We start from the raw sequence: 16,077 nt of genomic DNA, 5'->3' as shown, positions 1-16,077 counted from the left end.
AAGGAAAATGCAGAAATATCTTGCAAGGTTAACAAAAGTAAAAGAATGTTCCTGGTTCCCCTGATTCGGATTCATATCAAACTGGAATATGTTCTTCTCTGATGGATATCACTTCCTTCCACCAAGTTCTGTGGTAGTTTGTGAGTATACTCCATAGGTATACTCCTGCTTACAAAAAAAAAAAAACATACCAATAAACGGACAAGTGTGAAAACATAACCTCTTTGGTAGAAGTCCTTTACTGGAAAGACAAAGTTGAACAGCTCACTTCTTCTTCAGGGTTTTGAGCAAAGTTGACAAACCCCGTTCATATCAAAATGAAACAACTTTCTCAGTTTCCCAGAGTATTGGTTAGTGCAATTTTTTATGAAAAGCACACTCTTCAATGACAACAATGCAGTTTCATTTTGACCACAAAGAGCATGCAGAATAAACATCTTCAACTTTGGGAGTAAATTGGTGATGAAGAGTCCGCTAGAAAAACAAACAGGCGGAATGGATTCTGCAGGCAGAGTGATTTGTGGTCAGGGTTTGGAGATCGGTGGTGTGATATCTCATCCTGACTCAGAGTGTAAAGCTGTGAGAGAGACGAGGGAGGAAACATCTTGTCATCCTTTTCGTTTGTCTGTCCGGGGGCCTCCGGCCGGAGCTGCAGGTCAGGGTCTTACCTCAGGGCTAATTGTAAATCAGCTCGGATTAGGACGCTGACCAGTGGAGGGCAGATGGAGTTGCCATGTTGACTCTGAAGTCTGCAGTGACCATGGCCCCTCCAGCTTCCCCCCCCCCCTCTCCCCCTCAGTTGTGTGGGCGTGTGCGTGACATGAGCGCTCTGCTGAGTCCCTGATGGCTCTCCTGGACTCTCCATGGCTCCTTAAGCAGCAACCTGACCCCGTCAACTACTTTAAAACAACTCCTTGAAACCTCCGTCTTCCTTTGTCAGCGGCTCAAATGTCTTTCTGTTTTAGAGTTTAAACCTCGGTTGGCCTGTGCTGCTCCACCACCTCTTTTCCCTCTCAATGCGTGTCCCACTTTATGCTTCTTTACTTTTCTTGTGCATAATATCTTCTCTTTTTCAGGTGAATTATTAATTAGGCGCACAACCAATATGTTCAGTTATCATTAATCTACCGTTGATATGTCAGGTTAATCTTTTAATACTTTTAATAAAAAAAACGCAATGATTAGTGTCTTTAGAGTTCACATTAACATCTTTAAATAAAAAGCTATATCAACAAAATGTATAACTTTAATAAGACATTTTTGGGATTGGTGTTACCAAAAAAGAAACAGATTTATTTTTACAGTGTATTAAATGTATAGCAATATAAAACAAAGAATTGTTTTTTTACTTCTTTGCTGTAAGTATTTTTCTTTGAAAGAAATCTACATAAAAAGTTCCAAAAAATTAATCTTTCAACAAATTGAAATACATTAAATACAGTGGAGTTTCCATTTTGTTTCCTAGGTGGCCTTGTGTGGTGACTCACTCTCTTGTCCTAGCTCACAATGGGGGTGTACTGATCGGAGGGATAGTGTTGATAATAGAACCGGTTCATCTGGTTGTGCAGTGGTGTTGTGTTTTAGCTGGATTCTGCTCCACACAGCACCAGGGGGCAAACACTGACCCTGCCCACCAGCCATTGTGAGCCATTTTCTATGAGGAAAAAAATAGCTCAAATGTCAAAGGATGGGAATGGCACAGTACCAAATCAAAACAAAGCTCCACATTGAATCCTTTGTTGATCCGGTCTCAGGTCGAACAAGACGGGCCTTGCTGGAGGAGGAGAGCGCATGTGGGCTATATGCCTACATCAACAAGTACCAGACATTTTTGGCATTTCTGTAGTATTTCATCCCTAAAATGGGCCGGGGTGTATCTGAAACCAAAAGGAGCCACCCCAGCCCCCTCGCTGCCATGGAAACGACTTCTTTTAGCTTCTCGTAAAAAAAACAGGAAGCGTGAGATAGCATCACTGTGGGAGAAAGTGAAATGAAATTAGCTAAATTGGGTTACTTGGCTCAAATTACCCAAATCTGGTCTGAAAGGAAACATCCCCTCTGCTTTTGGTCTGGTGGAGGGAGAAACCTCCTCTCTATGCCAACGTTCATGTAGCTTTCATACCTGTTATTTAAACAGTTCTTCACACGCGGCTGCTCACAGTTCCACCTGTATTTGTTGACATCACCTGAGGCTCTAACTGACAGAGAGCAGAATGTTATCAGATTCCCCGGTGTGTTCTTTAAAGAATTAATATTTATTCTGTTGGGAAGGGACAGAGCTCCTTGTGCTTTTACTGATCATTATGGAAATTGTGCGTTTGTGTGTGTGTGTGTGGTCTTCATGTATGTTATTCAGAATCAAATAAACACAGAAATCAAGGGGGAAAACAAAGGGAGCTGGACTTTGGAACTGAACAGATGCTGCAGCAGATATCTGGGTGTTTTGTGTCAAAACCAGGCCTATGGAACATAATCTGAGGTCTATTCAAAGTCTCCATATGCTTCTAATTCATTAGAGCGCCCACTTGAACTTACTAAATTATTATCAATACCCCAACCTGTTGTTTTAGCCATAAGCTGGTAAATTCCTATCATGGTTTTCCGGAGCACAAGGGTCGTGTATTCAGATGTCTTCAGAATATCATTTAATGTAGGGGCAAGAAAATGTTAGGCCATTTAACTTTTAGGTTGATTATCAAGATAGTTTCTGTTTGAGTAATGAATAAATTAACAAATGGTTTCTACACTACCCTCAATCCCTTGATTATTATTATTATTATGCATATAATGCATCCATTTGATTTACTGTAATCAGTTTCTTTTGTATATTTATGTATTTATGATAATCACTAACTATTTTTTTAAACTTTTTGAGTATAAAGTTGTGGGTTGTGTCCAGCCTTTGTTAAATACTCAGACAGACAGAGGAGAGAGCAGCTTGGGGGTCAGACAAGAGAGAAAAGTTACTACTATAAACTACTACTATAAACAAGACACATTCCTCCTGTAATTCCGGACATCTGGTATGCATGTTGTGTCTCTCTCCTCTCCGTCATGGGATTTACAAAGCAGGTTAAATCAAAAGCCGCATATGCACATCTTGGCATTGTATTCCACCACAGTTAGAGACTGTTAAAGATTTGTCAGGCATTTTATTTTCTGCATTTTTTAAATATTTTTGAGGTTAACAGTTCCTTTATTACCGCTGCCATGGAGGTTATGTTTTCGTCTCCATTTGTGTGTTAGTTCGCAGGATTAAGCAAAAACTTCAGATGCCTTAAGGGTCAGGAAATAACCCATTGTGTTTTAGTGCAGGTTCAGATCAGGGTTGGATCCTGGAATTATAGACTTTAACATTGCAAGATTTGTCATCTTTTTTGTGGATTTCTCAGAGAATAATTTCTAAATCTTGAAGAAAAAATACAGACTTATTTAGGGGACTGGTATCCCTTAGCAAGTAGGGGTAGAAACCTTCTAACTCAGACCAATGTGTAGGTGGGGGACTGTTGGGCCTTGGCAGAGGTTTGTGCTCTACTGAGGGATATTCTAGTTTGTTTTAGCATATGTTTAATGGTGATCGCAAAAACCTGCTGCTTTATTGGAAGCTCTTAGTCATCACCACATGATTCATCATTGTGCCGATAGAGTGAGCAATGTCGTCCTGATGCCGAAAACGAATTTTTAAATACTGGCACGTGATATTCCACTAGTCAGTGTGGTTGTCATGGTAACAAATATATGTTTTTTTTCCCTCTATGGAAAAAGACCAGTGTGAGCATCATGGATGGCCTGGGATGGGTTAATGTTGTGCTGTAGAGGGCGGGCTGAGTAATAGCAGCAGGTTAAAAGTCAAGCTGACGGGCCATTTGTAGGGTTGAACTGGTGTAAATGTGGGTTCCCAGTAACAATCCTTCATGTCTCTTCAAAGAGAACCGCTGAGGCGATCAGTTTCAGGGGCTGACCACCTCCCTTGTGTTGCTGCACTTCCTCGTTTTTAAGTTGTCAAACCATGTTTATGAGCTTTTCACTTCAAGGAAGTAAATAGTCCAAAAGCGTCACGTCATATCGTTTGTGTTATTATTAATTTGACCATGGTAACAAGGACATAAAACACCGAAGTGGATTTTTCTCCAAACACAAATCAGAGCATCCGATGTTTAATCTGAGCCGTGGTAAATTTGCCGCCTTGATACGTCTCATTCAAGTGTCAAGAGTTTTTATTGCTGGATGAGATAACGTGTCTGATAAAAGGTTCGTACTATAAGCAAAGTGTTGCCTGAATAATACTGACACGCGAGAGTGCAGCGGAGATGCAGATCATCTCCTGCGGCAGGATGCTGAAAGTCAACACAGGAAGTGAGGTCATGGTGTAAGTCCCCAAAATGTTCTCCTGTGCTCTGCCGTTGGCGCCAGAGCTCTGTAAAATTCCGGTGACACACACTACTGTAACCACACATCTGCTACAAGTAATCAAATGGTTACAATATTATATGTATTTTATAGATTAAACTAATGCTTTTGTTTGATATATTCTCAGAATTCTATGAACCTGCCTCCAGACAAAGCCCGGCTCCTCAGACAGTATGACAATGAGAAGAAATGGGACCTGATCTGCGACCAGGTGCGTTCTCATTGAAAAACTGCCAAATCTGCACACACACCCACGCCTGTGTTACTCTGCCAACCCAGTGACCTCAGCAAACTCACAATGTAATAATTCTGACTGTGTTGTGTGTCTTCAGGAGAGGTTTCAGGTGAAGAACCCGCCTCACACCTACATCCAGAAGCTGCGAGGCTACTTAGACCCCGGAGTCACGCGCAAGGTGGGATGCAAACGGCCTTTCTGTGTAAACAGGAACTTTACACATCAAAGTCTCTTTTAAGTGAAACTGTTTAAGAACCTGTCAACTCTCACAGCTCATTAGGGCCGAACTGTGAACGATGATAAATCTGCCGCTAAACTGTTTCTTTCTTTTATGTCGCACAGAAGTTCCGCAGGCGGGTGCAGGAATCTACAAAAGTCCTGAGGGAGCTGGAGATATCGCTGCGGACAAACCACATTGGGTAATCACTTCTTATCTCTGGTTTGGCCCGGAGCTCAAGGAAACCACATTATTGTCTTGGCTCAGAAGAACAGTCCCCGTCTGTGCTCGTGGTGCTGCTGCTGCTTCAGGGACCCAGGGCCGTTTCTCTAGTGCCCTGATCTCCTCCTATTGTTCTAACTTGCCAAGCTCTGCAGCTCCACTTCAGAGAGCTGGTCCTCATAATGCCCAGATGGTAGCCATTGTGCTGCCTGGTCCACTCCCCCATAGTGTGGAGCAGGAAGCTTTGTTGTGGATGCCAGAGGGACAGGAAGCCTGGCTGACCAACGCTGAACCCTGTGAAACACACAAACCTGCACAAACACACACAGACACCGGACACACACACATAAGGATACTTTTATGTTTACACATTTCTCACACGCTAAAGCAAGACAGCTACTGTTGTCATATTTTGTCACCGCAAGACAACACAGTTCACTATGAACCCGGTGTGTATGTGGATGTTATCTCAAGCCTTTGTGGCCTGTGTCTTCACTGTTGCAGACTTTGGATTTTTGACTTTATAATCTGATGTGACACAGATACTCGCGTTTTTAAAAAGTGCTGCTGTGACTTGCCACTGAAGGAGCTGCGGAGAAAAAAAAATAAGAAAAGCTTTTTCGTTTTTCCATAGCATTCACCGAGCTCAAAGAATAACTCATATTCTAAATCAGGCTTCATCAATAACAGTCTCAACAGTTTCAATGTATTTCCCAGAAAGACTCAGTGGCAAAGAGGAAAAAAGAAGGGAGAGCTATTTTCAGCCGTCTTTTCGTGGGGCGGGATTAAGTGTAACAGATGCTGGTTTATTGTGTGTCTGATTCCTGGGCCCTTTTCTAATGTGTTATTCCTCAGATTGCCAAGAAAAATCTGAAATAGCAACTGGTTGGAAGAGAAGTTGAGGCGGGGGGGAATGGGCAAGGGAGGAAGGAGCGGGGTGTCAGAGGCAAAGGGGGGAGAGAGAGGGGAGAGGGAGGGGGGGTGTTAGACAGGAAACTGATGATCAAGCCTGCCTCAGTGTACCCCCCCCCTCCTCTTACCTCCTGCACCCAATCTCTCGCTGCTTTGTTTGCTTTGCTCTGTTCCTCCGCTCACCTCTCCTCCCTCCTCCCTCCTCCCTCCTCCCTCCTCCCTCCTCCGTCCTCCCTCCTCCCTCCTCCGTCCTCCCTCCTCCCTCCGTCCCTCCGCTGTACTTTGAGACAGTTGATTGCCCGCCTGCCATTGGCTGATCGGCAGTCTCTCATCATGACCCACACTTTGTGACTATTTTAAGAACCTTTCACCCCAATCCTGCAGACCCCCCCAGCCCCTCCCCTTCCTAAGACAAGAGTTCCCTGAAGAAGTTGGGGAGGAAGACAAGCGGCTCTGTGGGGGAGGCAGGCTAAATACTGTCGGCTGTCACGGATTCAGAAGTGAGCCCGGCTCCTTCAGCCTTATGCCCTCCACATTCTTTCTCCCGTCGCAATGGGAATTCCTTTGTTTGGAGTCGTTTCTCACTCCGAAAAAACTGGAGTTAAACGGAGAGGAAACCTGAACCTTCGCTCTACTTCTCTTTCCATTGCATATTTGCCGTTTTTCTTTCAGTCTTCGAGTTCCCCCTCAGAGACGTGGTCTTAAGTGAAGTGGAATCACAACCAGCAATTACTTTCAATATTTCTCAACTTATCGACAGATTTGTCGCTCTATAAAACATCACTTAACACGTATGGTAACATAGTTACATAGTTACAAACACATTGTGAGGATTTCAATATTTTAATTAAAGGTTGAATTCTAAACAAATGAAGAACGAAGCATTTCAAATAATAATTGCACTCCTAACAATAAAGATAGGAGTAGTTTTGGCCAGATATTATGCCTTCATACAAATTATTTTAATAACTGTTGCTGCTTAGTGTTAATAATGAATCTTTCACTTGTTCTCTTTTATAACTTTTGTATTAAAGCGTAATTCCCTTAGATTTATTCAACATCATATAGATTTGAGCAGCTGTCTGATGAGTTCTGGAGGCCGGACAGAGTGACTTTGACCTAATTTTGTGACATTGTTTGGTTTCGAGGATCCGAATGTTTACAGAGTCAGGATTGTTTTGATGAAGCAACACATACAGATGTGAACATGCACATATAAGCATAGGATCATATTAATAATGCACATCCAAAGGAACCTGTACTTATTCATTTAATCCATTGCCTTGATGATTTCGCTTTAAATGCATATGAACTTATTTTCAAGATTCAAAGTTCATATTTTGTACTGTTAGGTGTCTTTACCTCTTAAGCCTTGTTTTAATTTTTTACAACACTATTTCCACTTTAACTTGCGTTACATATGTTGTTTTGAAGTGTGTTTGCGTCCGTCTCCTAATCTCCTAACAATATATGTTTTTTTAAACATATATTGTAAGCTGTCATTGGGTATATAAAGGTGCTGCGATATAAAATGTACTGTTATTATTATATTTGTCCTTTTAATCCAGGAGGTATTCCACCTAGTAAGACAAATAAATGTCATCCTTAGTTCTCATTAGTGAAAGGAAGGATGACCATGACCTGACTTATGAACCGGATTAACTCTTTTAATTAGTCCGCCTCATATCGCTCTGCTTTCTCTCCTTTGATGAGTGAACTGCAGTCCTGAAGGATAAGGGTGTGTAGTTGATCTGGTGCCCTGCTAACCTCCCTTTGTTCTCATGCGTCACAGGTGGGTGAGGGAGTTCCTCAATGATGAGAACAGAGGTCTCGACGTCCTGGTGGAGTATCTCTCCTTCGCTCAGTGTGCTGTCATGTGAGTACTTTATATACACGCACACACACACACACACTCACGCAGACACACACACACACACACACACACCTCCTGACCCTAGTCAAAAGGAACTGGGTTGGGCAGTGGATCCAGCTGCTGGGTTAACACACACATGTGTCCTGTTGAGCCTGTAATAAACTGCTTGTGCATCTAAAATGTGCTCTTGGCACATTGCATTCCTGGGATTTGTTCGTTTGCCTTTTTGCATACTTGGCAAACTCAATGTGTTTCTGGACACATGCTATGCGGTGTAGTCCCGAGCCGTACTTTGCCTGGATGGGGTGGAATCTCTGTGCTGAGCTTTATCGTGCAGCTTGATGACAGTTCTTGTGATAACCCCTGGCTCTCTACCAGGCCCGCCTTGCTAACCTAAGCTCCCTCCCCCCCCCCGCCTCTCATCTACTCCCCCATGCCTCTGTGTTGGCTTGTCTGTCTGTCTGTATGTGGCCCAGGTTGGATTTTGAGGGTCTGGAGAATGGTGAGGAAGGCTTCTTGGACAAGTCTAAGTCTTGGAGCAGGTCTATAGAAGATCTGCACCATTCGGGCAGCCAACCCTTCTGCAACACACTGGTGCGCTCTGCCCGCCAGTCTGTCCTCCGGTACGTATTGCTAAGCCAGCTTTCCCGCCTATTACCTATCCCTGTAAACGCCTCGCTCTGCTAACCTTGAACGCTGTAAGGAATAAGCATGCCAACCAGTTTTCTCGGTGCCATCACTGGTGTGCTGACCTCCCAGTTGACCTCAAGGCTATGCCCAAACTCAGTCTGATGATGAGCAGTATCACAGATGGAGTAACTGAAAGTCTCTGACCTCTTGTCCTGTGTCCGACTTTGTTCATCGTCCTCCCTAATCTGTCCAGATGTGCCTCTGCACTGTCTTCAGATGAGAGCCAGCTGTGAGCAGCAGCACATGTTAGACTATTATGATTCTCCTCTTCATCACTAGGCTACGGAGATAGCAAACACAAAAGCATACGATGAATTTAAGCATATAAGAAATAGTCCTAATGAATATTTTTCATAGATTTTCTAACACTTAGAAGCAAATTAAGATACAATTTTTATTAGTATAACTTTACGTTATTTTAGAAATGTTAGTGTATGAATAAAAATACTCATTATATGATCATAGAAATGTAAAATTACATGCACATGATGAATGTGCAATACAGTTGCAAAGCAGCAGTCAGTCTGTTCACAGAAGCAAGGGAACCAGGCTCCCATAATGCATCTGTAACCTCAAAAGCCATAGAAGTTTTTTCTGTCAGACCTCGTTCTCTGTAATTTTCTCTCTCTGTGTTTCTCTCCATGTGACACACTTGAAACAAGAGTCATGAACAAAAACATAAATTTCTGTAATAATGAGAGGAGCTTTTCTAAATAACAAAGTGGATGTAAGAAAGTGTGGTGAATGCAGCTCTACACAGGATGTTAACATGTGCCGCCATCTGTTGCAGCTATGGCTCCGTCTCCACCACCAAAACCATCAAGAACTCCCGCCTTGTGAGCCAGAAGGATGATGTGCACGTGTGCATCATGTGCCTGAGAGCAATCATGAACTACCAGGTAACAAACAACCGCACTCCGCTTGAGAGTTGCAGTTTTAAAGAGGTTCACACACGAGTGATAACCTATGTGACACAGATAATGTCAGGTTGTTATAAACGTGTGTTTCCTTTGCAGTGAAGTGCTGTGTGTGTGTATAAACCCAGGTTTTAATGACCCCATGCCGTTCTCTCTTTCTGTCTTCTTCATGCAGTATGGCTTCAATATGGTCATGTCTCACGCACACGCAGTCAATGAAATTGCTCTCAGCTTGAACAATAAGAACTCACGGTAAGAACTGAGGCCCCCGTCTCCACAGGGCTGGGTCGTACAATGGGGGAAACCCTGCAGCCACTTCATATGATACGCTTCCCATTCTCCGTGGGGCTCGGCTTCTCTCTGAATCCGGGTCTCAGAGGCGTATATACAGGCTGTAAAAAGAATGTTTACTAAAGGGAGATTAGTGGTAAACCACCGGGGCTGATCACTTCATAATGAAGTGAAGGAGGGTAAACACTTAAATAGCTATAAAAGACTGCTTCAGACTCGAGTGTGAATTATTTATTGATGCATTTGCACTCGTTTGGAGGATTGCATGCACAGACGTACATTCTCGTGGTGTAAATAGTTTTTCGCAGTTGAAATGTGTCCAGATATGTTGTTCTTATGAATGTTGTCTGTACTTCTAGGACGAAAGCTTTGGTCCTTGAGCTGCTGGCTGCCGTCTGTCTGGTCCGAGGAGGTCACGAGATCATCCTTTCAGCATTTGATAACTTCAAAGAGGTGCCCAAAGCAACTTTGAAATTAATTTTGAACCGTTGTCATCATCTTATGTTTAGAGTTCAGTGGTAATATATTGCTAATTCTGTGGGGATTGAATAATGTGCGTCAAGGCATAAAGGACCAGTGTAGAAGGATGAAAGTTGAGGAGCTCTGGGAGATTTCACGTCTACTGAGGGTGTAGGCAAAGCTCTACACTGTCTGGGGGTTTTATTCTCATTACGACACCAGATGTGCGGCAACCTTGAACAATGATAAGAATCAAGTCCCTGATGGGAGCCAGCAGACCACAAAGGTTTGCTTAGCCTCTCGGTTTCTGTCTGCACAGTCGCCCAAACACCGGAACAAGACAATTACCTCGCAGCCTAAAGCCCCAGAGATACACACGGCCCAATCAGCCCGCTAGTCAAAACAAGATGGTACTTCTGTGGTGGTATTTCTATATTAATACAAGGTGGCAGATCTTTATAGGAAAATCATGTATAGTATTCGAGAGCAGCTGGATCAGTAATCGAAGAGTAGGTCCACAAACACTTCTGTGACTAGCTGAGATGTTTGTGTGTTAAATACATTTGAGAAGCACTGGGAAAGTAGTGTTTGTTTTCTTCTGGTCCACTAGTGTATTTTTACTGTAGGAATTTGGCTAAAATAAATCTTTCCAATGTTTTTATACTTTTGCTAGCGTCCCTTCCCATGACCAGCTTGTTGCGAATCGAGGAATCTGTCCTATGTTTACATACAGCTAAGATCTTGGGATGGATGATATGGACTCTGGAATGTGTATAAACATCACAAAACACTTTATTCACTTATGTGTTGTCACATGAAATAATACAGAGGAAAGAGTACAGTGGAAACATAGTTCTGGAATAATCATTAGGCACAAGTGATGTCTGTTTCTTGTCAAATTACCCAAATCTATGGTGAACAACATTTTGTGCCAACATATATTAGTAAAATCTCCAGTAATGGCAAAACTCTCCAACATAATATAACATAGGATGAAAAGTTTTGTACATCTCATTCTTCCCACTTCCTCTTCATGTTAAACTTATTTATTAACTCTCCACCTGGTTTTTATTTATCATCACATTCCATCTAAAATTATAATGTAATATCTTGTTTCTTTGAACTGTACTAACTGTACTAACCTCTGTACTGCTGAATATTTTGCCTCTTAGGTGTGTAAGGAGAAGCATCGCTTTGAGAGACTGATGGACCACTTCCGCAGTGAGGAGGGAAACATCGACTTCATGGCAAGTGTTAAACCAAGATGGATTATTTTTGGTCTGAATGTGTGTCTGTCTCGTTTAAATGAATTTGGGTCTTATTCTGTGTGTCTGTGGTCCAGGTTGCTTGCATGCAGTTCGTCAACATCGTGGTCCACTCGGTTGAGGACATGAACTTCAGGGTCCATCTGCAGTATGAATTCACCAAGCTGGGACTGGATGATTACCTGGAGGTGAGGAGACAATATCTTTTACAAAATATCCTCACTTGGGAGACTATTTAATCAGTACAGTGTGTGTGGAATATCCCTCATCTTGACTCTTTCTCTCCTCGTGTCAGAAATGTAAACACACAGAGAGTGACAAGCTGTCGGTGCAGATCCAGGCCTACCTGGACAACGTGTTCGACGTGGGGGGGCTGCTGGAGGATGCAGAGACCAAGAATGCGGCGCTGGAGAAGGTGGACGAACTGGAGGAGCACCTGTCCCATGTGAGTGTGCCCGCCCAGTCCGGACCACCAACACGGCTCTCTGGTCCCATTTATGAGATTGTTGTGGTTCACCAGCTATGTACTTAACTCTGCTGTTTCTACGTGGTAATTATAAATCTACTCGGTGTTTGCATTTCACAAGTGGTGCAGGATAATGACAGGGTGCACAACACTGGAAAATGCTTTGCGCGAAACAGTCTTAATATTGTTCTGCTGCCGGCTCGTTCTTTCTGGGCAGTTGGCTTTTGTATCCCACGCTGCTTTGCAAAAGACCTTCTTCACATGGAAAGGTCGTAGGCAGCCCTGACATCACTCGAGGAATTTCATAACAAACTCTGTTCTCAGGGGTCATGAATGTTTGGGGAGGATGAGGCTGAAGATTCCATACGAATTCCTTTACAACATGTGTAATCTGGTCAAAATCTAAACTATGAGCACTATGTCACATAGCTCATGCTGTGTCATGCTTCTGGATGGGCCTTATTTCTTATTGATCATGCACAGTGTATATGGGCAGAGAGCGGGAGGGAGTGGAGCTGGGAGACATCGGTCCGGTTTCTTGAATTCACCACCTCTCATCCCTCTCTTCTCCCTCTCTTCTTCCTCAGGTGACGGAGCGGGTGCTGGAGGTTGAGAATGAGACAATGATGAAAGTAGCTGATCTGGAGAAGCTGCTCCTTCAGAAAGACAAGGACCTGCTAGCAATCCGGGTGAGCTGGCAGCCGTACAGACGCACTGTTGCTTGCAAGCCTTGCATCCGAAAGGCTTTGCTTGCACTGTGTGTTCTCGCAAAAGATCAGTTTCAGATGTTTGTTGCAGCTAAATTGCTGTGATAGCAAATCAGGTCAGCAGGAAACAGGATGTTTCTTTGGGCTTGTGGAGTCATTGTGCTGTGCTCTTTATCGCCCCCTGCTGCCCGCTCAGGAGACGTACGAGTCGACCAACACCCAGGTCAACACCCTGAGGAGGGTGATCAAGGAGAAGGACGCCGCCTTCCAGAGGTCCTTCAACATCGAGAGGCGGCTGCTGGAGCTGGAGCAGCAGGGCACCATCCGTTTGCACAAGAAGCCCGATGGAGACATTGCAATCGAGCCGCTTGGTGTGGGTGGTGGTGGGGGGGGCACTGGCCTCGGGATCCCTCTGGGTGACATCGGGCAGCTGTCTCGGGTCCCGACAGCAGGGTGGACGGAACCGGGAGGGCCCGACACCAGTTTACCCCCAGCCAGTGAAGCACCCCCACCGCCTCCGCCGCCTCCACCACCTCCTCCTCCCCTGCCCTCAGCCTTAGGTGACAGACCATGACTCATAATGACTATGTCTGGTGACACATACATTTGAAAGTTGACTTACATTGAGCACAGCGCCTCAGTGCAGGTCTATTTTGAGCTCCCCCCCTTTTTTGTCAATCCGTGCCAGGTGATGGGTCACAGCAGTGTTTCTCTAACCCAGACAGGAAGAGGAAACAAGGCTGGTTTCCTGTGTGCATGTGTGCAGGCAGATTGTCTCTTTCACTTCTTTATGATAACTCGCTGAGCCAAGATACCGCAGAACATATAGAACAAAAAACTCAGCGGATGCAAAATGAATAAGGCAATGAAGTATGAAGAGAATAGTAAAGGATATTTAAATAATATTGTCTTCCACTTTAATTCCAGGCGTCGGTCCACCAGCCCCACCACCGCTTCCTCCTCTGGCTCCACCTCTGCCAGATGCTTGTCCCTCAGTTATCCTGAGTTTGGGTCTGTCAGGTGAGAGCCACGACTTTAAGCTTGAGCATCTCTAACTGTGTATTCTACTGCAGGCGGCAGAGCTTAAGTCGACATATTTATATATTTTACAGCCATCAGAATCAAGAAGCCCATCAAGACGAAGTTCCGCCTGCCTGTGTTTAACTGGACGGCCCTGAAGCCCAATCAGATCAATGGCACAGTCTTCAATGAGATTGATGATGAACGTGTGTTGGAGGTAAATCAAGCAGATGAAACTTCACCGATAACTTTGATGTCTTTGTCTCTGGAAACTTGGTTTCAAATCTTTACAACTTTAAATAAATGACTCTGGTAGATTTATACTAACCCTTAGGAATTTGGCTTGACACCAGACTGTCATCCATTTTTTCATTCTTCATCAAGAAAAAAACAGTCATCTCATGTTATTCATTTATAAAATTGTGCTGATGATTCTCTTCTCTCATTTAAAACTTGATAACACTTAAAATAATGCTCACACTTATGTTGGTACAACTGGGTTCAGGTTTTATGCACCTTTTAAATTGACTGAGCTGCAATCTGACCTTCCCCTTGGTGATTTTAAATCTTTGTTATCTGATGTTTTTATTATTCTTGTGATGGTTTTTATTGAGTTCTTCTTGTGTTGCTTCTATTTATTAACTCTGTGTTGTGTTGTATTTATTTGCTGATTGTGAATTTCTCAGGTCTCTCTTGAAAAACCGATCAAAAATCTGATCAAATAAAGATTGGATACAATTTTTAAAGTGATTCAGCAACAAACTGAAAGTTGTGTGAAAACAAACATTCTCATGTGTTATTTATTAAGAGTTTAACACTCAAAAGCTCAGGCTGTGCTGGCAACAGAAGCCACAAAAACCAAGCAGCTGTCATCACAGTTTGAGTCACATGTGGATGAATCGGCACATTGGAATATTTTCAAACTGAGTCCTGCCCACTTTAAAACAATGAGAAAAGCATAGAAAAAAATAAACAGAAATATGTCATGTGAAAAACCGTTACTTATCTAACTTTCATGTTGAAGCCACTTTGCTGTTAGTAAGAAGCTGAACATGTTTTCAGAGCCTTTAAAATGTCAGTTGAGCCTTTTTTGTAACTGTCCCTCATCTGCAGGAGCTGGATGTGGAGAGGTTTGAGGAGCTCTTTAAAACCAGAGCCCAGGGTCCGATTGTCGACCTCGCCTGCACAAAGAGCAAAGTGGCCCAGAAGACGGTGAACAAAGTCACTCTGCTGGAAGCCAATCGCTCCAAGAACCTAGCCATCACGCTGCGAAAGGCGAACAAGTCCTCAGAGGAGATCTGCAAAGCAATAGAGAAGTAGGCACTTGTTATGAACTTCAAATCTGTTTTGAAACATAGATAAGATGGAACAAATTACTGATATGTATGATCTGTGCTCAGGTTTGACCTCAAGGCCTTACCGGTGGACTTCGTGGAGTGCCTGATGCGCTTCCTGCCCACGGAGACGGAGGTCAAGGTGCTGCGTCAGTACGAGCGCGAGCGGCGGCCGCTGGACCAGCTGGCGGAGGAGGATCGCTTCATGTTGTTATTCAGCAAGATCGAGAGACTCACGCAGAGGATGAACATCATCACCTTTGTCGGGAACTTTGCCGACAATGTCAGCATGCTCACGCCGCAGCTCAACGCAGTCATCGCTTCTTCGGGATCCGTCAAATCCTCACCCAAGCTGAGGAGGGTGCTTGAGGTAAGCGGTTTAGATTTCGTCTGGTGTTATTGTTTCCGCGGTGTTGGTGTCTCATACTCACTCATTCCTCTGGTTTACTTGAAGATCATCTTAGCTTTGGGGAACTACATGAACAGCAGCAAGAGAGGATGTGTCTATGGCTTCAAATTACAAAGTCTTGATCTGGTGAGTAGGATTTGGAGATCTCGTTTAACTACTCGGTTTATTACTATGCTGTTACATATCCCAGGTTGTGTATTGTTGCAGTGCTATTGTTGATGAAGACAGTGGTGTTAATTTTTTTTTGTTCCACAGCTGTTGGACACTAAGTCCACAGACAGAAAAATGACGTTGCTCCACTACATAGCTCTCATCATAAAAGAGAAATTCCCTGAACTGGCTAACTTCTGCAACGAACTGCACTTTGTGGAGAAAGCTGCAGCGGGTGAGTTTACACTAAACATCAAACTGTCAATACCTTCACCAAAGATATTGTGTCTGTTTGCTGGTTGGTCGGTTTGTTGTAAGCAAGATACACATAAAGAATTGGATGGATTTCTATGAAACCTGGTAGAAGGATGCAGTATCGGTCAGGAAATAACCCAGGGAAGATCCAGGAATTTCTTTTCACTTTCTTTAACATTGCGAAATAGGGCATTTTTTCAAAATTGTCACCATTTCCCATTGAAAAATGAATGCGTCTACTGTAA

At 43.5% G+C, this 16,077-nt stretch overlaps 1 protein-coding gene across 4 annotated transcripts in view; it reads left to right on the top strand.

The window, feature by feature from the left end:
- fmnl3 (formin-like 3) overlaps positions 1 to 16,077 on the top strand; it is a 35,120-nt gene that overhangs the window by 11,542 nt on the left and 7,501 nt on the right. For all 4 annotated transcript variants that reach the window (XM_061075509.1, XM_061075507.1, XM_061075510.1 and 1 more), the window contains exons 2-20: positions 4,538 to 4,621; positions 4,743 to 4,823; positions 4,988 to 5,064; positions 7,789 to 7,872; positions 8,346 to 8,492; positions 9,350 to 9,458; positions 9,652 to 9,728; positions 10,127 to 10,220; positions 11,399 to 11,473; positions 11,569 to 11,679; positions 11,787 to 11,936; positions 12,545 to 12,646; positions 12,861 to 13,224; positions 13,592 to 13,684; positions 13,777 to 13,901; positions 14,798 to 15,000; positions 15,085 to 15,388; positions 15,473 to 15,553; positions 15,683 to 15,812. In XM_061075509.1, coding sequence (XP_060931492.1) covers positions 4,538 to 4,621; positions 4,743 to 4,823; positions 4,988 to 5,064; positions 7,789 to 7,872; positions 8,346 to 8,492; positions 9,350 to 9,458; positions 9,652 to 9,728; positions 10,127 to 10,220; positions 11,399 to 11,473; positions 11,569 to 11,679; positions 11,787 to 11,936; positions 12,545 to 12,646; positions 12,861 to 13,224; positions 13,592 to 13,684; positions 13,777 to 13,901; positions 14,798 to 15,000; positions 15,085 to 15,388; positions 15,473 to 15,553; positions 15,683 to 15,812 — 2,491 coding nt within the window. The remainder of the gene's footprint in view (positions 1 to 4,537; positions 4,622 to 4,742; positions 4,824 to 4,987; positions 5,065 to 7,788; positions 7,873 to 8,345; positions 8,493 to 9,349; positions 9,459 to 9,651; positions 9,729 to 10,126; positions 10,221 to 11,398; positions 11,474 to 11,568; positions 11,680 to 11,786; positions 11,937 to 12,544; positions 12,647 to 12,860; positions 13,225 to 13,591; positions 13,685 to 13,776; positions 13,902 to 14,797; positions 15,001 to 15,084; positions 15,389 to 15,472; positions 15,554 to 15,682; positions 15,813 to 16,077) is intronic.

The sequence above is a fragment of the Limanda limanda genome, chromosome 7 (assembly GCF_963576545.1).
Source record: "Limanda limanda chromosome 7, fLimLim1.1, whole genome shotgun sequence".
Classification (NCBI taxonomy): Eukaryota; Metazoa; Chordata; class Actinopteri; order Pleuronectiformes; family Pleuronectidae; genus Limanda; species Limanda limanda.
Note: the sequence above shows the minus strand (reverse complement) of the source record. Positions and strands in the feature narration are given on the sequence as shown.